Consider the following 20,650-nt stretch of genomic DNA (forward strand, 5'->3'; position numbering starts at 1 on the left):
TATTGAATTTAAGAGATTTTTTTTAGTTTTGTGAGGATTACACAAATTGCATATGTCAACATGTTATGAATTCAACGTTTTACACACACACACACACACACACACACATATTTGTGAAAGGCCCCTCCTCATTTAGAATTCTGGCTCCGTCACTGTATGAATCGTTGACGTACATATGATCCGATTTAAAGATGTGATTATGAGATAGAAACTCAAAACAAAAGTGGTAGAGAAAGACATATGAAGACTTGGAAAGAGATTCTAGAAAAAAATATGGAGTACCTAGAGCTAACGGATAACTTGGCGCAAAACCGAACACATTGACTTTCTAGGGTTCATACAACCAACTCACTTGGTGGGATAAGACTTTGTTGTTGTTTACTATTTTTGTATTGTTGCTTCTTCTATTCTTCGTTTCTAGTTTAAACTCTATATGTACATATATATATATGTGTGTGACCTACTCTACATCGAACTTCAATGATCTGAACCGTTTATTTTGTAATACTCGATTCACAGATCATCCTTTGCAAATATTCAATTCAATCCGAAGTAATTTGCCTATTTAGTTATCATGGTGAAATTTCAATATTTCTTAGAGATCAAAGTGTTCGTCAATTTTTTTGAACTCAATTACATGCCTCAAATATTTCTGATTTGGCTAAAATTTTGCAAGGAATATTTATAAGGTGCAATTTGAAAAAATAAACGGTTTGAATCATTAAAATTCGATGTGGTGTGAGCCTTACAACTAATTTTCATTTTTATAAATAAGATTAAAAAGGAAAAAAAGGGATCCCGACTTCCTATTATACACACACACACACACACTAGCATAAGTGTGTGAGAAAAAATTTTATTTTTGTTTTTGAAATAGAAGGAGAGAGGAAGAGAGTGATAGAGAATGTGGAAATGAGAAGTTTTTTTTTTTTTTAAATTTAATTAAAGATATGTTAGGATTACATGTAGGTGAGGATTTGAAAAAAAAAAAAGCAAAATTTGGTTGTATGGAATTACATTTATGCCTCATATTTCTTATTCATGTTCTATTTTAATTAGATGGTTAAACATATAATTTTATAGGATTTTGCTTGACAATGAGTGTTTTATTAATTAGTAGATATATATATATGGGTGCCGTAGTTGATCATTAGCATCATCAGAAATATTGAATTGATCAGAACTAATCAATGGAGGAGACTATAATTAATAGTAGCACAAAGAAATTAGTACCGGAAGTGGTGCTAAATTCAGGCCACAAGATGCCAGTGCTTGGGTTAGGGACAGGTAAAGTGCCTCCAACACCAACTGATGAGCTCGTCCCCATTCTCGTCGATGCCATTGAGGCCGGCTACCGCCATATCGACACTGCCGCTTTCTACCAAACCGAAGAAGCCGTCGGTCTAGCCGTGGTCCGAGCGAAAGAGCGAGGTCTTATCAAGAACCGGGATGACATGTTCATCACTTCCAAGCTGTGGTGTACTGATGCTTATCCTGATGGTGTTCTCCCAGCCCTCAAAACCTCACTCCAGTATGTAACCTATCTATACAAACCTATATATACATATAAGGGCCACGTTTCATGCTTTTGATTAGATTAGATTGGATAATTTGTTAGTTTTAAAAGTACGTTGAAAGAAAAATAGAGGTCAAACTTATAAATTTTTTCTGTTCGAAAGTTGAACACAGAACATGGATTAGTCGGAAGCCATAAGTTTCCTTTGCGATTAATCTTGAACAAAATTTAAACGTTGACTTTTGTTTCTTACTTCAGCATACGCTAAATCTAGCGAGTTATTAAAACCAAAACTCAATCATAGGCAGCAAGTGCGATGAAAAGCTTTTCAATATTTATATAATTTGCCTAATAGGCTGTTACTCAACTAGCTGTTAGTTTAGTGGTATTTGTTAAAGTGAAATGTTTTCTGGTTGCTTGAGTCAAGTTACAATGGTCTACTTGAGTCACGAAGACAAGTGTAAAGTTGAGATACAATCTATCCATGTATGACTTATATGTCCTAGATGTTAGCCAAGTGTCATGTCGTTATAGATGATCTAGTGTGTGTGGCTTGATTGAATTCAGTGACAAGGATTTTTTACTAGGGAACGTGATTTTGCTGAGCTCTGCAATAATTTGAGCAGCAGCTTTCTTGCACAAAAATACGAAGCACACTTTCTTCAAGTGCATTCAATTCCTTTCTTCAATGTTTCCAAATCCAGAAATTGACAAAACAATCTCAAATACAGAATATATAGGTATTTTTCTTTCATTGTAAGATGTCTCCAGTTCGAGTTCACATTATTGATCTATATATATGAAGGAGGCTGGGGCTGGAGTACGTGGATCTGTACCTGATTCATTGGCCGTTGAGGCTGAAACATGGAGTCCCAGGATTTGAACTAACTAAAGAAGATATGATACCCTTTGATATAACGGGGACATGGGCGGCCATGGAAGAAATTTCCAGGTTAGGCTTAGCCAAGTCTATTGGCGTTAGCAATTTCGGCACCTTAAAGCTCTCTCAAATCCTTCACAATGCCACCATCCCCCCGGCGGTTAACCAGGTCGAAATGAACCCTTCGTGGCAGCAAGGAAAACTGCGAGACTTCTGTAAAGAGAAAGGAATTCATGTGACTGCGTGGTCTCCCTTGGGACTTTATGGAACTCCTCAGCTTAACAATGCTGGGATTGATTATTCCGTTCTCGAGGACCTCGCTGCTGCCAAAGGGAGGACTGTGCCACAGGTAATATTTGTTTCCGATTTTGTTGGTTAATTAGTTTATAAATACAGAAACTAGGACAGATTAACTTGGTTGTGTTCATGCAGATTATACTGAGATCCATCGTCCAGCAAGGAGCAAGTGCAGTTCCGAGGACCTTCAACAAGGAGCGGATGAAGCCGAACCTTGACATATTCGATTGGGAACTAAATGAAGATGAAATGAACAAGATCAAGCAGATTCCCCAGCGCAGGCTGTGTTCCGCAGAGTTCTTTGTTTCCGAAACCGGACCTTGCAAGTCACTCGACCAACTCTGGGATAATGACCCCTAAGCTCTATGCTACCCAATGTTCTAAAAGTTTCCGCAGTGCTTGGCGTTAGGCAAATGGTCTAATTCCTATGTGTTTTAAAAATAAATAAATAATGGAATTTAAACTTTGCCTAGGCGCCTGCCCGCTTAAGTCACAACTCTCACTTAGACAGAAAATAAGTTACTTCCATTTTGCGCTTTTTTTTCAATAAATTGAAAGAAACTTGTTGGATACGTAGATGAACACTAATTATATGTTTGTTCCCATGTCTTCAGTATGTTACTTTATAATTTATGTGTCATTTTATTTTGTAATTTATGTACCCAATACAATTATGTCATTATATGTCATTCTATTCATGCTATACAATAAATTTAATTAAAAAAAAAAAAACAGCCTAGGCCCCGCTTAGACGCTATGCCTTTGTCCCTTACCCGACTAGCGCCCTTTAGAATCTTAATGCTACCCGAAACTAATTCCATTTCAAGTTCCATGCATAATGATCTACATGCATCTTCTTTTCATTTCTTTTTCTGAGATTAATTTTTAATGTTAAAATGGCATACATAAACTACCATGAAGTCGATAATCTTTTCAGCTTCAACGTTAGGTATATTACACATTGAAAAAATAATAACAGAAGCAGACTGTGACAGTGTAATTCATCTTGAACACAAGTCTCTTGTTAAAGTGATGACAGGCCGTCCCCATTTACCTTCGGTGTGAATGCTGCTTGGGATCCATTTCATGCTCCGGAACTATTTGATGGATGTCGAAAAGGATGCATCTTCGCAAACTGTAAAGCCTTTCAGCAATCAGGCGGTAGCCTATATGTTCCAGTGATACGGATCTGAAGCAGAAGCAATAAGACTAATCAGAACAAAATGAATAGCAATATTCTCGCAAATAGGGCTCGAGGAACAACTAGTGTTTGACAAGGTGTCAAACCTGCCCGAAGGAGGAAAAATCAGTACCTGTGCAAAAGCATAAATTGCCCGCAAGATTCTTGCGTAATCAGTTCCGAGCATTTGAATGACAACATCTGCCAAAAATGTTCCCCAAAGCCTGCACAAAAAGCCAAAAGAAATAGATTAATAACAGTTGCTGGAAAATTATTCGGAACGGTAAAAAGCAAAATCTTGAAGATCATCAAAACCAGCAATGAGCTGTTGCACGGTTGGCTTAATCATAAAAAATTGAAGCATCGGGCTACTTGAGGAAAGGCAGTGCTTAATCTCAACCTGTCAGCTAATGGTTTGAGCAAATCTACACTCGATTAAATGTCGGTAACATGAGTCTTTTTTCACCCAAAATAACTCTTGCTTACTGAGAAGTGACTAACTTTTCACTTTTATGCGCATCAACGGCACCTATCTAAACTTTCCTCCTTATTCTACTTCATAGAAATTAGTAATACTTTGATTAAGGAACAATGAAATGATACATATTGTGAGTGTGTACCCGTGTGGCGGCGGCCATGAGTAGGAGGGCGTGTGTGAAATAAAGTCGCAAACGAACCAGAAAAGCAAACATAGGGAAGCTGGAAATAATGATGTTTTAGAAATCAAGTGTAGGAAGAGTCAATACACTGGGCCAAGCAAAGCCATCATGCTTCTTAAACCAAGATATCTTGATGTAGCCCCTGCAAAACCCTGTCCAAAATGGCAATATTAGAAATCCTGAAATGAGAGGACGGGGGATGGGAGGGACATAAAACAATATTTGAACCACAACAACGAAAGAGGTTTCCTTGGTAACAGTATGTGATACAAAGCGTCAATCGATTTAGACTTTTGCAGAAATAAATACTAAGACCTGGAAAAATAAAATGCCACTAGCTCAAACAATAGTTTTTCTACACATTCTCCATCACATGAAGAAGTCATTACATAGCAGTTGCAACAAATTGAGTCATCTGCGGGATATAAATTATAATTACCTGTTTTGCCGCAAGAAGGGCTGCTCCTGACTCTAGATTAATAGCAGCTAATTGTCCTCCCTGAGAATAAAAAAGTACGGAATTACATGTCAGGAAGGAAGGGTAACTAGATAAACAAAAGGAAAGTCATTAACATCACAAAGAGAGACACTCCATATAATAATGAGAGAGAAACTAGCATAAAGCTAAGAGTTAAAACAGACACGGACATGAGAGATCCCGTGACATGAAGGCAAGGGAAGTAAAAACCTTGAAAAATATTAGACACAGGAGGAACACGGTAATGTACAGCCATACGACTGGTGACCAAACAATTAACTCATTTATGGTTCCTTTATAGCTGTGAAGTGTGAAATCGAAGATGTACCCTTCTAACAAAATCCCTTTTTAGCTGATACTTGGCAGCTTCTAGGAACACCTTCCCAGATAACTTTCTAGCTAACTACCACAAAGGAAAAATAGTTAAAGGTATGTAGAGAAGAAATGGAATAATCAGTTTGACTATACTCTTTTCTTACTTACCAACTGATAAATCTTCGCCAAAGTAAAGATACTACCACCCTTCAGAGAAAATCATAAAAAGGTCGTACCCAGTGCACAAGGCTCCCGCTTTACGCAGGGTCTGGGAGAGGTGAATGTCGGCTAGCCTTACATTCACCTCTCCCAGACCCTGCGTAAAGCGGGAGCCTTGTGCACTGGGTACGACCTTTTTATGATTTTCTCTGAAGGGTGGTAGTATCTTCAGAGAAAATCATACAACAACAACAACAAAGCCTTTTCCCACTAAGTGGGGTCGGCATATATGAATCCTAGAACGCCATTGCGCTCAGTTTTGTGTCATGTCCTCCGTTAGATCCAAGTACTCAAGTCTTTTCTTAGGGTCTCTTCCAAAGTTTTCCTAGGTCTTCCTCTACCCCTTCGGCCCTGAACCTCTGTCCCGTAGTCACATTTTCGAACCGGAGCGTCAGTAGGCCTTCTTTGCACATGTCTAAACCACCGGAACCGATTTTCTCTCATATTTCCTTCAATTTTGGCTACTCCTACTTTACCTCGGATAACCTCATTCCCAATCTTATCCTTTCTCGTGTGCCCATACATCCCACGAAGCATCCTCATCTCCGCTACACCCATTTTGTGTACGTTGATGCTTCACTGCCCAACATTCTGTGCCATACAACATCGCTGGCCTTATTGCCGTCCTATAAAATTTTCCCTTGAACTTCAGTGGCCTACGACGGTCACACAACACGCCGGATGCACTCTTACACTTCATCCATCCAGCTTGTATTCTATGGTTGAGATCTCCATCTAATTCTCCGTTCTCTTGCAAGATAGATCCTAGGTAGCGAAAACGGTCACTTTTTGTGATCTTCGCTAGATTGCTCCGGTCATTAGTGTGGATAAGTATATAAATGGATAGAGATAGGAAAGCAAACACAAGATGTATGTTGTTCACCCAGATTGGCTACGTCCACGGAATAGAGGAGTTCTCATTAATTGTGAAGGGTTTACACAAAAGCAAACACAAGATGTACGTGGTTCACCCAGATTGGCTACGTCCACGGAATAGAGGAGTTCTCATTAATTGTGAAGGGTTTACACAAGTACATAGGTTCAAGCTCTCCTTTAATGAGTACAAGTGAATGATTTAGTACAAATGACATTAGGAAATATTGTGGGAGAATGATCTCGTAGCCACGAAACTTCTAAGTACCGGAGTGTGGTATCGTCTTGACTTGCCTTATCTGTCTCATAGGTAGATGTGGCATCTTCTCTGGAAGTACTCTTCCTCCATCCAGGGGTGGTATCTGTAACTGGTGGAGATGCACAAGGTAATGTATCAATTTCACTTGAAGCTTACTTGTAGTTTCATGTTTGGTCAAGCGCGATACAAACCATGTAGTAGGAGTCCCCCAAGTCGCCGAGCTAGGGGATCTGCTGAAAGAGGTGACAGACAAGGTAAGCAATCAGAGCTCCGGCTGATTGTTCACATTCTCCCTATCTTGCAGGCAGCATGAAGGATAAAGAGAAGAAAAATGAGGAGAGATGATATGGGATACTTTTGCTTTTGAAGAAGTAACTTTCCACAGGCTTATTCTTGAACTGGGCTGGAGGGTTTTCTGGTTTCCTCCAGAGTATAAGGCCGACTGAAGAATTTGAGGGTCAAAACAAGTCCATCAAATCTAGAGTACGTTCGACCCTGCTGATATGGGATACTTTTGCTTTTGACAGAGTAGTGGATGTATCGGCACGTGTGCTGTTACGCTTGTCTCCACATGCTTCCTTGTATCCTTCTCACTTGCCCTATTTGTTCCTCAGGCAGATGCGGTATCTTCCCTGGAAGCATAAGATTTTGAAGATGAGTACTCGAGAGCAATGCCAGGTAAGTAATCAGGTAAGGGGTTCCAGGCAGTCAGTTCCTGGCTGGAAGCTTGATTCCAAGTGCTGACTGATTGCTCTCTTTCTCCTTGTCTTGCAGGTAAGAACAAGGCCAAAGGAAAAGACAGGGAAAAAGCATGATATGGGATACTCTTGCTTTTAACCCTGATGATATGAGATATTCTTGCTCTAGTATAGCTTGTTTACAGAGGTATTATCGGGGGGAAAGAAAGCTGAATATTTCGAAAGGCTTCGTTGGGAGTGCCCTCTCAGATAAGAGAAAGGGTTGAGCATTTTTGCAGGTCTGCCTGTCCGTTAGGGATGGAGGTCGACATATATAGAAGTCTCCCTAACATCAAGTAATAATGCTATTCCTTTACCCTGCTTGGTTATAGCACGGTAGTGGGAGCTGCCAGCTTCACATGTTTTAACCCTGTCAGAGCATTTTGAAAAAGTGGTCTGTGGTATCTGGAAAGCTGATGTTGCGTGTGAAGATTACATACAAGCTTTATCCAAGGAGATCCAGCTCTTGAAGTTGGGAAAGTGGTGCCTCTTCGATTTTCGAACAAGCAATCCTGTCGGGGATCTGGCTCTCGAGATTCGGAGAACGATGCCTCTTCGATTTTTGAGAAAGCAATCCTGCTGGGGGTCTGGCTCTCGAGATTCGGAGAGCGGTGTCTCTTCGATTTTTGAGAAAGTAATCATGTTGGGAGTCTGGCTCTTGAGATTCGGAGGGCGGTGCCTCTTCGATTTTGGAGCAAGCAATCTTGTTGGGAGTGTTTTCTCGAATGTGAGTAAAGGTTGGACGTGTTTGCTAGTCTACCTTGCCACGAAGCACAGAGGTTGACACACAGGGACTTTCCAATTATCCAGCAGTGGTACTGTTCCTTTACCCTCTCTTCGATTTTTGAGAAAGTAATCATGTTGGGAGTCTGGCTCTCGAGATTCGGAAGGCGGTGCCTCTTCGATTTTGGAGCAAGCAATCTTGTTGGGAGTGTTTTCTCGAATGTGAGTAAAGGTTGGGCATGTTTGCTAGTCTACCTTGCCACGAAACACAAAGGTTGACACACAGGGACTTTCCAATTATCCAGCAGTGGTACTGTTCCTTTACCCTCACTTCGATTTTTGAGAAAGTAATCATGTTGGGAGTCTGGCTCTCGAGATTCGGAGGGCGGTGCCTCTTCGATTTTGGAGCAAGCAATCTTGTTGGGAGTGTTTTCTCGAATGTGAGTACAGGTTGGGCATGTTTGCTAGTCTACCTTGCCACGAAGCACAGAGGTTGACACACCGGGACTTTCCAATTATCCAGCAGTGGTACTGTTCCTTTACCCTTGTGGGTAATAATATGGTAGCTAGACCTTCAAAATTTATGTGTTTAAACTTTGTTAGTGTTGTTTCTTTGCAATTCTTTTACCCTTCTTGGTCAGAGCGATGTAGTGGGAGCTGCAAGCTTCACGTGTCTCAACTTTGTCAGAGAACTTTGGCAAAGTTATCTGTGGTACCCATGAGCTACTGTTGCGTGTGGGAAGTGGGTGATTGAACAGTACGATTCATGTGCTTTCTACTTCGTCAGAAATTTTCGACAGAATGCCCATAGTTTCCGCAAAGCTGAGTGTGCGTGTGACAGGTGCTGACAAGGCTGGAAAAGTAGGTGCCTCTTCGATTTCTGAGATCGGCCCCGTGGTCTCTGAGCATCCCAGCTTTTGAGAAAGCAAGCCTCTTCGATTTCTGAGATCGGCCTTCGTGGTCTTTGAGCAGCCCAGCTTTTGAGAAAGCAAACGCCTCTTCGATTTCTGAGATCGACCCTCGTGGTCTCTGAGCAGCCCAGCTTTTGAGAAAGCAAACGCCTCTTCGATTTCTGAGCAGGCGCCTCTTCGATTTCTGAAGCTTCGTCGAGTGCAGATTTTTATAGAGGCTGACATTAAGTTCCAAAGCACACTTGAATATCCACCAGTAGAAGCTCCATTCTTGCACTTCTAAGATCTTGATTTGTCCGACCTCTTCTCTCTTCAACACCTTTGAAAATGTCTGGCCCCTCCGACCGTCGTTTTGACTTGAACCTTGTTGAAGAGGCAGCCCCGCCTTCTCCAGACAACATATGGCGCCCATCCTTCGTCTCCCCTACTGGTACTCTTACCGTTGGGGATTCCGTGATGAAGAATGATATGACCGCTGCGGTAGTGGCCAGGAACCTTCTCACTCCCAAAGATAACAGACTACTTTCCAAACGGTCTGATGAGTTGGCTGTTAAGGATTCTCTGGCTCTCAGTGTTCAGTGTGCAGGTTTTGTGTCTAATATGGCCCAACGCCTATTTGCTCGAACCCGCCAAGTTGAATCATTGGCGGCTGAAGTGATGAGTCTCAAACAGGAGATTAGAGGGCTCAAGCATGAGAATAAACAGTTGCACCGGCTCGCACATGACTATGCTACAAACATGAAGAGGAAGCTTGACCAGATGAAGGAATCTGATGGTCAGGTTTTACTTGATCATCAGAGATTTGTGGGTTTGTTCCAAAGGCATTTATTGCCTTCGTCTTCTGGGGCTGTACCGCATAATGAAGCTCCAAATGATCAACCTCTGATGCCTCCTCCTTCTAGGGTTTTGTCCAGTACTGAGGCTCCGAATGATCCTCCTCCGGTGCCTTCTCTTTCTGGGGCTCTACCGCCTGCTGAGACTTCTCCTAAGCAACCTTTGTGAAGGCTCCCTCTTGTTTGTTTATTTTGACTCAAGTATATGTACATATTTGTAACTTATCGGGGATATCAATAAATAAGCTTTCCTTCATTTCAACGTATTATGTTAAATACACCAAAGCCTTCTTCGCTAAGTTCTTTGAATTTTCTTTTGTTGAAGCTTGTATGTTGAAGCTTTGTGAGTGGAGCATATAGGTTGAGGTAGTGTTCCCTTAATTTCCCGAGTGAGGAAAACTTCTTGGTTGGAGACTTGGAAAATCCAAGTCACTGAGTGGGATCGGCTATATGAATCTTAGAACGCCATTGTGTTCTGTCCTGTGTCATGTCCTCCGTTAGATCCAAGTACTCTAAGTCTTTTCTTAGGGTCTCTTCCAAAGTTTTCCTAGGTCTTCCTCTGCCCCTTCGGCCCTGAACCTCTGTCCCATAGTCGCATCTTCTAATCGGAGCGTCAGTAGGCCTTTTTTGCACATGTCCAAACCACCGTAACCGATTTTCTCTCATCTTTCCTTCAATTTCGGCTACTCCTACTTTACCCCGGATATCCTCATTCCTAATCTTATCCTTTCTCGTGTGCCCACACATCCAACGAAGCATCCTCATCTCCGCTACACCCATTTTGTGTACGTGTTGATGCTTCACCGCCCAACATTCTGTGCCATACATCATCGCCGGCCTTATTGCCGTCCTATAAAATTTTCCCTTGAGCTTCAGTGGCATACGACGGTCACACAACACGCCGGATGCACTCTTCCACTTCATCCATCCAGCTTGTATTCTATGGTTGAGATCTCCATCTAATTCTCCGTTCTTTTGCAAGATAGATCCTAGGTAACGAAAACGGTCGCTCTTTGGTATTTCTTGATCTCCGATCCTCACCCCTAACTCGTTTTGGCCTCCATTTACACTGAACTTGCACTCCATATATTCTGTCTTTGATCGGCTTAGGCGAAGACCTTTAGATTCCAACACTTCTCTCCAAAGGTTAAGCTTTGCATTTACCCATTCCTGAGTTTCATCTATCAACACTATATCGTCTGCGAAAAGCATACACCAAGGAATATCACCTTGAATATGTCCTGTTAACTCATCCATTACCAACGCAAAAAGGTAAGGACTTAAGGATAAGCCTTGATGTAATCCTACAGTTATGGGAAAGCTTTCGGTTTGTCCTTCATGAGTTCTTACGGCAGTCTTTGCTCCTTCATACATATCCTGTATAGCTTGGATATATGCTACTCGTACTCCTTTCTTCTCTAAAATCCTCCAAAGAATGTCTCTTGGGACCCTATCATACGCTTTTTCCAAATCTATAAAGACCATGTGTAAATCCTTTTTCCCATCTCTATATCTTTCCATCAATCTTCGTAAGAGATAGATTGCCTCCATGGTTGAGCGCCCTGGCATGAACCCGAATTGGTTGTCCGAAACCCGTGTCACTTGCCTCAATCTATGCTCAATGACTCTCTCCCAGAGCTTCATTGTATGACTCATTAGCTTAATACCCCTATAATTCATGCAATTTTGTACATCGCCCTTATTCTTGTAGATAGGCACCAAAGTGCTCATTCGCCACTCATTCGGCATCTTCTTCGTTTTCAAAATCCTATTGAAAAGGTTAGTAAGCCATGTTATACCTGTCTCTCCCAAAACTTTCCACACTTCGATTGGTATATCGTCTGGGCCTACTGCTTTTCTATGCTTCATCTTCTTCAAAGCTACACCCACTTCTTCCTTTCGGATTCTACGATAAAAAGAGTAGTTTCTACACTCTTCTGAGTTACTCAACTCCCCTAAAGAAGCACTCCTTTCATGTCCTTCATTGAAAAGATTATGAAAATAACCTTTCCATCTGTCTTTAACCGCGTTCTCTGTAGCAAGAACCTTTCCATCCTCATCCTTGATGCACCTCACTTGGTTTAGGTCCCTTGTCTTCTTGTCCCTTGCTCTAGCTAGTTTATAGATATCAAACTCTCCTTCTTTGGTATCTAGTCGCTTATACATATCGTCATAAGCCGCTAACTTAGCTTCTCTCACAGCTTTCTTCGCCTCTTGCTTCGCTTTTCTATACCTTTCACCATTTTCATCGGTCCTATCCTTGTATAAGGCTTTACAACATTCCTTCTTAGCCTTCACCTTTGCTTGTACCTCCTCATTCCACCACCAAGATTCCTTTTGGTGTGGGGCAAAGCCCTTGGACTCTCCTAATACCTCTTTTGCTACTTTTCGGATACAACTAGCCATGGAATCCCACATTTGGTTAGCTTCCCCCTCTCTATCCCACACACACTGGGTGATTACTTTCTCTTTGAAAATGGCTTGTTTTTCTTCTTTTAGATTCCACCATCTAGTCCTTGGGCACTTCCAAGTCTTGTTCTTTTTTCTCACTCTTTTGATATGTACATCCATCACCAACAAGCGATGTTGATTAGCCACGCTCTCTCCTGGTATAACTTTGCAATCCTTACAAGTTATACGATCCCCTTTCCTCATTAGAAGAAAATCTATTTGTGTTTTTAACGACCCACTCTTGTAGGTGATCACATGTTCTTCTCTCTTCTTAAAGAAGGTGTTGGCTAAGAAGAGATCATATGCCATTGCAAAATCCAAGATAGCTTCCCCATCCTCGTTTCTCTCCCCAAAACCATGGCCACCATGAAAACCTCCATAGTTGCATGTCTCCCTGCCCACGTGTCCATTTAAATCTCCTCCTATAAATAACTTCTCTGTCTGAGCAATTCCTTGCACCAAGTCTCCAAGGTCTTCCCAAAATTTCTCCTTCGAACTCGTATCCAACCCTACTTAAGGTGCGTACGCACTAATCACATTGATAAGTTCTTGTCCTATTACAATCTTGATTGCCATGATTCTATCTCCTACCCTCTTGACATCTACAACATCTTGTGTCAAGGTCTTGTCCACGATGATGCCAACACCGTTTCTCGTTCTATTTGTGCCCGAATACCATAGTTTAAACCCTGAGTTTTCTAGATCCTTTGCCTTACGACCAACCCACTTAGTTTCTTGTAGGCACATAATATTTATCCTTCTCCTCACCATAACTTCTACTACTTCCATAGATTTTCCCGTCAAGGTTCCTATATTCCACGTTCCTAAACGCATTTTGCTCTCTTGAACTCTACCCTTCTGTCTTAGCTTCTTCACCCTTCCCCGTCTAATAGGATCAAAGTACTTCTTTTGTGTGTCCCGTGTAAAGTTGATAGGAGCATATGCTCTCAAACAACTTTGAGTGGAGTCGTTCGAAAAGAAGTTTCTATAGCCCCCTTGCTCATTTAACACTGCATCCGGGTGCCGATGGAGATACAGCGACCCTTGCTCACTTATCACTGTGCTCAGGCCACACAGCGCGCCACTTACGGGTGACGCCCTAGCTTTAGCGCGATTTCGTTCTGGATTCATTTTCATAAGGATTCGACGTGATCATGGAGTGCCGGCTGTCGACTACCTGACGCCCTCCCCCTCCTCCTTTATCCGGGCTTGGGACCGGCAATGTAAGATAAACTTACACGGCGGAGTTATCTTCAGAGAAAATCATAAACCAACAAAATTAAAAGAGATGAACTTAAGTTGGAGAGAATTGAGCGTGCATAAAGTCTTCGTAGTAAAGCTACATTGCCTTCAAAAACATGGATCGGAGCTCTGCTGCCCCGACTTTTAAAGCACTGAGGGCCTGCACCTTCCATTGACTGAGTCCAAATTGAAGACTATGTTGACCATCAGATGGCTCAGAGAACTCCAACAAGCCCTCGAAATTTCCTGATTCTTCACTACATGAAGGAAGTGAATGATTTTCAATACATCACTTTAAAAATTAAAAAAAAAGTAAACCTTTTCTCTAAAAGACAATGATTCGCTAAAACAGCAAGTAGTTGAAATCACATTTACTATCTATCAACTCATGGACGTATGTATCAACTCTTCCAAGACATGAACTCTTTTCTACCCTTACACATTCACAACACAAATTTCAGAAGCACATCCGACGATTCACTTTTCATACCTAAAGGTCATGTTGTTTCGATCTCTCCTTCTTTACAAGTATAGAGAGATCAAAAAGTGAAGTTACTTATTTCTACTTCAGCGAGAAACTAAAAAACAAGGTCCAAAGTACTATATATATAATATAATTATACATATAGAAGACATGCCTTGAATAGTCTCGCAACAGATGAAGGAAAATCTCTGCTTCAAGGTCTTCAGTTGACAATTTGCTCGAGCAAGGAATGTTCAACTCTTTCCTTACTGTAAGTAAGACATTCCTATATGATGGCCTCCAACCCCTACCAAGAATTCCACACACACCAATTGGATGGTCAAGATGAAACTCGACAACAATTGTATGATACTAGGAGTTAGTTTAATAAAGAAAAACAGAATTGAAACAATTTTTCATTTCCAGGACCCTTCACACGCAATTCAGTGGTATGTCAGCCCTCGAGTAATATTGACGCCAAACAAGTTAACTAACGAGGTGAATTTTAAATTAGACGAGTTGAGGAAAAACCTTATCGTAGACCGGGCTTCGGCTGCAAGGAATAAGAATCGAGACTCTAATACTGTTAAAAACTCCTCTCGCTTATGGAGATCCTCTTCAACCATCGCATAGTCAACATTGGTTCTACTCATTATAGACTTCAGCAAAGGGCTGAAGTAGCTGGACATTGACTCATCCAAAGATCAAAAAAAAAAAAAAAACGTCAACATTACACTGCGAAATTTGAATTTGATTACATCTTTAGTTTGATTGAGAAATGACACTACCCCTTTACTGAAAAACGAAAAGAAATACGATGCAAAACGTCAATTTTCTTTTCTAGTCCAAAGTTTCACATTAACCAAACAGAAAGTATCGATTTTGAAGTTACCTAGGGCCAAATAGGATTCTTTCAAGCTCATATAACTCAGAATTCGTGGCGAGTTCAAGCACAGAACGGAGCTCAGGATCAAAGGTTCCTGAAAATTTAACAAAACCCAATATTAATTACGAAATTCTAAAATTCGAAACAATCCAAAAAAATAAACCAAAAGCAATAAACATAGCAAAAATGTACCTTGTCCGCTTCCTGAAATTGCTGCATGAGCAGAACCTACGAGCCTCAAACCACTTGCTGACCACCGTGAGCTGCTTATCTGTTAATTACGACTGCACTTGTTAGTAAAGGCAGCAACTTTATTATCTGGGTTGTGATTATAAAAGCAGAAGGCTTACTGGGTAAGTGAGTTTGATGGCGGCAGCGGAGGCGGTGGTGGCGATTGGGGGAGCAAAGGGGAGGTGGAGCGCCAGAGCTGATGAGGCAGTGGACATATCTCACCGCGCTCGGCTGTTGCACATCGGTTGCTGAGAGGGTAAAATTGACTCATTTTCTGTTCACTGGATGAATCAAACCGGACCGAGCCGGTTCAGTTAGGAACGGTATTTGTACGGTTTCGGTTTCGCAATTTCGAACATCCACCCCTACTCGAGTTTTCACCCTTTACAAGTTTTTTTTTTTTTTTTTTTTTTGATCAAGTGGGATCCAAAAGGATCACCAAGAAGCTTTATTAAACACACAACACAAATTTACAAACTACTGACCCACAGACAAAATACACAAACCAAAAATGATCATAACGGGAAAACATAAAAACAAAAGACGGATCAAACCCCAAACTAACAAAAAGCTCAACCAAACAGCTGAGCCCCAAAAACAGAAGAAACAAACAAAAAGATGAGAAGTCCGCTGCTACCGCCTCCACTAGGACAGTGCATCTCAACCTGCAAAAATCCATGCCCACCGCCAAATATCGCCTCTCTGATCGTATCATCCAACACCGATCTACTTCCCGAGCACAACCATAAAGTAAGGATAACCAAAAACTGAAGGAAATCAGTTGGTTATCAATAAAAGGAAGCCCGTGGATCACCATGAGCAACACTGCCAGACAACAAATAGAAGGTGGTGGTGTTGGGAACACCCGAGTTGGTCGAAACATCGAAACTCGCAGCACTAAGTCGAACGCAAATGTGGCTGAAGATCGAAACACAGATGAAGGAGGAAGAGGGATGACAGCAAGGGAAGAAGAAGAGGGGGAATCAAGATGAGGAGGAGGGGGAAAAAGCAAGAGAGAAGGGAAAAAGAGGAGAAAACAAAAGAAAGGGAAAAGTGGCAACCGACTCGAACCAAAACTAGAGTTGGCGCCTAAGATGGTGGTCAAGATTGAAACCCTCACCAAAAGGGGAGAAGAACTCTCACAGAAGGAGCGCAGGCTAATAATTTGCTCACCCTCTGCAAATTTAATTTAGAATAATTTAGTGTAAACCATTACTTTATTAAAAAAGCCTAATTTACAAGTTACAACTAAAGCCTAAAGGCTTGTTTGGAACTACTTTTAAATGACTAAAAGTTTTTAGAGAACATACTTTTTTGGGTTCTAAAAGCACTTAAAGTGTTTACTGCAAAAAAAACACTGGTTGTGTTCTTCTTCCATGAAACAATAGTGTTTTTTCTATGATTCATTTGTCATTTTACTAAAGATTGATTCCAAAAGTGATTTTAATCATTTCAAAAGTACTTACAAACGAGCCCTAAGTTACTATTCTTTTTCTCCTCTTTTGCACACTATTTTTCTCCTCTTACAAACCTCTCTTTATTTTAGACCGTCAAATTTAATAAACGGAAACATCGAACATTATTAAACATAAGTGAAGGAAAAATGCGTATGGTTATCAACTTATCATTCCCCTTGTTCGGTTTGAAGTTCTTAGCTACAGATTTTGAAGATATTCGACGTCTCCCCGCTCAGTAATTTACAATTTGACGCTTCTATGTAACTGAGAGAGAGAGAGAGAGAGAGAGAGAGAGAGAGAGAGAGAGATGGGTATGTAAGGAGAGAGAATATATTTGAAGAATGTATTGCAAAAGATTCAAAGGTAAAGATACAAACTTGTCTCTGAATATAGTCGCCCATATTGTGATCTAACATATTGCTCCGGAAGCATACATATCTCACGACTACAGCTTTAGTACACCAAGCACTAACAAAATTAATTTGACCAAATTCTCTACAGGGGTGCCTGTGACTCCAAAAACACGAGAAACCATATCCGATGATTCATGGAGAACAAGCTACTACTCACACTTGATCGACCGGTATATGTGACGGACAAAAAGCAAAGCTGCACGGAAGCCTACAGTTCCAAGCATGAGGAAGAAACCGTAGCAGATGCATGCCATGTAACCAAAGAAGAATGATGTTTGCATGAATCCCGACATATCCGAGCGTGCGTAGTAGTAATACAAACAATAGGTATAGATAAATAGTCCAGTAGACCCACCACAGAGGAAAGACCTGTACCGAAACCAACGTATACATCAGTCAAGGTAGTATATTTGCATCTTCTGAAATTGAAACTGGTTTACAACAAGAATAAAAAGTATAATAACTTGCATAGAAACCCTAACCAAACTTAGAATGCACAGATAATAATAGCTGCTTACCTCCACCACCACTCATGGTCCTCGGCAGCAAGTTGGAAATATGTCAATGCCACGGTAATGAAAGCAGTGACGATCAGAAGAATGATAAACACAATAAACAAGATGCTGTAAATGGTGTAAATCCTGTGACCCCATACACTTGCAAATATGTAATACAGTTCAATGTATATAGCACTGAAGGGCAGAAAACCGGCCATTGCCATTTGAGGGATTGTTGCCCGGTACCAAGGTAATGGTGGAATCTCTCTCGGATATTTAGTGGTGCGAACAGGGGCTTGGAACTCAGCTTTGCTGTTCTTCCCAGCAATCCCACCTAACACCAGTAAAGGTGATGTTACAAGTGTCCATATCAGAACTATAACTACAATCGTGCCGAATGGAAGGGCAGCAGTAGCCGTATAAGCAATTGCAACAGTATTCAAAAAGCAGAATGTAAGGAACAGAGGTCCACAGAAGAGGCATCCCGTCAGCAATAGATTCCTAACCTGTCATACCAGAAAGTTTGAACCTTTCAATATTAAAACATCAACTTCAATCAATGATACCAAAACCATAGCAAGGAGAATTTATCATTACATACCCAGTTTGATCCCTCTAGCTGACAATAAAATGAAGTAGCAGTATAGCCCGCAATTCCTGAAGTGAGTGCATAAATGACTACCAGAGCAGTAAATAAAGCCCCTCGGTTGTATGGATAAAACACACCAACAAGCGCGAGTATGAAAATGAACACCGTACTGCATGGAATGGAAAGAAAAAAAACATGAGAAACTTCGACAACTGAGTGCTGCACCTATAGCTGGATAAATGAGCACTTACAGAGTAAAAAGTTGGGTTCCCGAACCAAGAGCTGCTGCAAACAGGGACTTGTATTTGGGGAACCTAAATACATCGCCGTGAATGTATTTCCATCCAGTCTCTTCCTGGTCTTCAGCTGCTTCTTCATCATGGGCATATCTTTTATACAGAAAGAAAAGGTATATATAAGAATGGGTGAACCGGCAGACATAAAACAGGGACAAAAGGATTACTAAATATGCTTACTTGACAAAATCATTCTTAAGCACTCGCATGAGAATTGTAGCAAGAAACCCAGTCAAGAGGAGAACTGTCACGCATGAATTTATAATTGAGAACCAATGGATCTCCAAATGATGAGGCAACGATGAGGACTGAGAATACTTATCCATCCTCTTCTCAAAAGGAGTGGCTGTTTCCTTCCACTCTACAGTATACATGAATTCAACATCAACTTCTTTATCCTCTGTAAGGTCAACCAATGCATTTGGATCTGTACGAACATTGACTTCAATCACGCGGTCCTTGTTATAATAGAGATCAAAATGAATGTGCTTATAAAGGTAGGTCTTGTACTCGCTCGGGTCTTTGCCTTCCTTGTCAACCTTCCCTATGAAACCCCAAATCGGCAAGTCATCATAATACATCTGGAAGTAATAGTCCTTGTTGACAGCAGATCTGAACTGGGCCACTTCTTCCTTTTTGAGTTTTGTCTTGCAAGCTACGTCGGTATCTTTATGCTTTAGGAACTCAAGTTTGTAAGGGGCACTGACTAAACGATCCCCATTTAATACTTCACCAAGAGCTTCCTTTTTCTCTTTCACCGCACCTACAATTCGGATCCAAATAATGAGGCAAATTCAATTCCTCGGAGAAGATTAAGGAAGTAAATACGAAAGAAACGAATCGATTTGATACAAACCTGGTGAGCAGAATGGGAGATCAAAGTAGCGGTACGTTTCACTGGAAGCACCGAAAAAACAAAAAGAACCAAACTTTAGACCATCAGGAACACCAAAGTTCCACCATAATCAAACTAACATACAATTTGCTATCCAGCGCAGAAACAGAGCTAAACTTCGGATTACAGTACACATGAAATTTCGACGAAAACCCAAAAACACAGTTGACTCATAAACTTGATTGTAAATGACTAAGAACCCAAATCAAATCTTTCAAAAACAGATCAAGCTCTGGTATTTACAAATAGCCAATGTAAATTCAATTTCCAAATCACAATGTCTAGCTTATCCCAGCTGAACCAGAACTTGTAATTCATGCAGATTTCTCAGTAACCAAACAAATGGGTGCGGAAATAAACTCAGATCCATAACAATTAACAGCGAAATAAACAAACCCAGAAGCTGAATTGAGTTAAGAAAGCATGAAATTTTGAGATCGAGCAGTGCGGAGTGTTGGGTTTTACCTGGGATTGTGAAACGGGCCGACCTTGTTGGCATACAGAGGGACTAAATCTCCTTCCTTGTAGCGATGATCCGACCCGTCGGACCTGACTAGATCCGCACCGGACAGAATTAGCAAAGCGATGATGCAGTGTACTCCTACAGTCATGGTCTTCCTCATTCTCTCTCTCTCTCTAACCTCTGCAGAGATAAGACAACCACGTTCGGTATATTTGATTTCCTGGGTTTGGTTTGGGTCTTTGGTTTATATATTTATTTGGGGGTGAAGCTTTTGGACTTACAACTTTTATGTTATTTATTCAATTCCATCGTCATAAACAAACAAAAATGTGTGAGATAAAAATCATAATGTGTGGTTCTAATTACGCTAAAAAGTATGTATTCCACGTTATAATTTGTAAAATACTTGAAAATCATGAACCGTATCAATTGGAGGTTCGTGATGACAATGTAATTTACTCCTTTTTATCTCCTTAGATTCATGAGTTCTTAAATTTTAAATAAGTAAACACGTAATTAACATATTTGTGTTGAATTTTTTCTTGCATGTACAAAATCAGAAAATCGTAACTCACACAATGTAATTATTAATTTATTATTTACTTAAAAATGCAAGTAACGATGTTATGGTCAGAATTTTTAATATTTTTCTTCCATTTGAATATAACTTAGAGTAGTAATATTGATTAGAAGAAATAAAGATTTCATTAATATGCATATGAAATAATTATTAGTTAATGTGGAAATAACTTGTTTTTGTTTTGAGTAATGCTATTAATACCATGTTTTTATACTATATTTCTATACCACCTTAGGTGACATCTGATGTGGACAATCACATCATTTGAAAAATTTGCAAAACTCAAGGAAATGAAGGAGAAAGACTA

General features: G+C 40.6%; 3 protein-coding genes across 8 annotated transcripts; 1 reads left to right on the forward strand and 2 right to left on the reverse strand.

Annotated features, from left to right (window-relative positions):
* The first annotated feature begins 1,057 nt into the window (after window positions 1-1,057).
* On the forward strand, window positions 1,058-3,396 carry LOC103455662 (methylecgonone reductase-like). 4 transcript variants are annotated; one of them, XM_008395244.4, is made up of 3 exons: window positions 1,058-1,531; window positions 2,322-2,745; window positions 2,829-3,396. In XM_008395244.4, exons 1-3 carry the CDS (start codon window positions 1,191-1,193, stop codon window positions 3,051-3,053), a joined length of 990 nt encoding a protein of 329 aa, XP_008393466.2. In that variant the 5' UTR covers window positions 1,058-1,190; the 3' UTR covers window positions 3,054-3,396. The 4 variants fall into 4 exon arrangements, with proteins under 4 accessions (XP_008393466.2, XP_070668363.1, XP_070668362.1 ...); XM_070812262.1 differs by having other exon boundaries at window positions 1,129-1,531; window positions 2,325-2,745; window positions 2,853-3,396; XM_070812261.1 differs by having other exon boundaries at window positions 1,131-1,531; window positions 2,853-3,396.
* A 208-nt stretch (window positions 3,397-3,604) lies between these two features.
* LOC103424619 (uncharacterized) lies at window positions 3,605-15,576 on the reverse strand. Of its 3 annotated transcripts, XM_029092771.2 has the most exons (12): window positions 15,273-15,480; window positions 15,115-15,193; window positions 14,929-15,016; window positions 14,568-14,717; window positions 14,212-14,343; window positions 13,680-13,830; window positions 5,494-5,532; window positions 5,339-5,413; window positions 4,972-5,031; window positions 4,620-4,684; window positions 4,007-4,097; window positions 3,605-3,882 (listed from the first exon to the last, which is right to left on the reverse strand). In XM_029092771.2, exons 1-12 carry the CDS (start codon window positions 15,366-15,368, stop codon window positions 3,841-3,843), a joined length of 1,068 nt encoding a protein of 355 aa, XP_028948604.1. In that variant the 5' UTR covers window positions 15,369-15,480; the 3' UTR covers window positions 3,605-3,840. The 3 variants fall into 3 exon arrangements, with proteins under 3 accessions (XP_028948604.1, XP_028948605.1, XP_028948606.1); XM_029092772.2 differs by lacking the exon at window positions 5,339-5,413 and having other exon boundaries at window positions 15,273-15,576; XM_029092773.2 differs by lacking the exons at window positions 5,339-5,413; window positions 5,494-5,532.
* A 1,350-nt stretch (window positions 15,577-16,926) lies between these two features.
* Window positions 16,927-20,060, reverse strand: LOC103455669 (transmembrane 9 superfamily member 3-like). Its single transcript, XM_008395250.4, has 7 exons — window positions 19,766-20,060; window positions 19,262-19,302; window positions 18,586-19,168; window positions 18,361-18,498; window positions 18,122-18,278; window positions 17,542-18,026; window positions 16,927-17,392 (listed from the first exon to the last, which is right to left on the reverse strand). The coding sequence occupies exons 1-7, from the start codon at window positions 19,921-19,923 to the stop codon at window positions 17,173-17,175; spliced, it is 1,782 nt and encodes a 593-aa protein (XP_008393472.1). The 5' UTR covers window positions 19,924-20,060; the 3' UTR covers window positions 16,927-17,172.
* Between the last annotated feature and the right edge of the window lie 590 nt (window positions 20,061-20,650).

Source organism: Malus domestica, chromosome 14 (assembly GCF_042453785.1).
Source record: "Malus domestica chromosome 14, GDT2T_hap1".
Taxonomy (NCBI): domain Eukaryota; kingdom Viridiplantae; phylum Streptophyta; class Magnoliopsida; order Rosales; family Rosaceae; genus Malus; species Malus domestica.

What these genes read in the sequence shown, in the direction of transcription:
- LOC103455662 (XM_008395244.4), top strand. Translation starts at nt 1,191, where the DNA reads ATGGAGGAGACTATAATTAATAGTAGCACAAAGAAATTAGTACCGGAA. An exon ending in GCCCTCAAAACCTCACTCCA is followed by an intron (nt 1,532 to 2,321) that starts GTATGTAACCTA and finishes ATATATATGAAG; the next exon opens with GAGGCTGGGGCTGGAGTACG. An exon ending in AAGGGAGGACTGTGCCACAG is followed by an intron (nt 2,746 to 2,828) that starts GTAATATTTGTT and finishes GTGTTCATGCAG; the next exon opens with ATTATACTGAGATCCATCGT.
- LOC103424619 (XM_029092771.2), bottom strand. Translation starts at nt 15,368, where the DNA reads ATGTCCACTGCCTCATCAGCTCTGGCGCTCCACCTCCCCTTTGCTCCC. An exon ending in TGGCGAAGATTTATCAGTTG is followed by an intron (nt 5,414 to 5,493) that starts GTAAGTAAGAAA and finishes CCTTTGTGGTAG; the next exon opens with TTAGCTAGAAAGTTATCTGG. An exon ending in AAAGGGATTTTGTTAGAAGG is followed by an intron (nt 5,032 to 5,338) that starts GTACATCTTCGA and finishes TTTTATTCTCAG; the next exon opens with GGAGGACAATTAGCTGCTAT.
- LOC103455669 (XM_008395250.4), bottom strand. Translation starts at nt 19,923, where the DNA reads ATGAGGAAGACCATGACTGTAGGAGTACACTGCATCATCGCTTTGCTA. An exon ending in GGCCCGTTTCACAATCCCAG is followed by an intron (nt 19,303 to 19,765) that starts GTAAAACCCAAC and finishes CGGTGCTTCCAG; the next exon opens with TGAAACGTACCGCTACTTTG. An exon ending in GACCATGAGTGGTGGTGGAG is followed by an intron (nt 17,393 to 17,541) that starts GTAAGCAGCTAT and finishes GTTTCGGTACAG; the next exon opens with GTCTTTCCTCTGTGGTGGGT.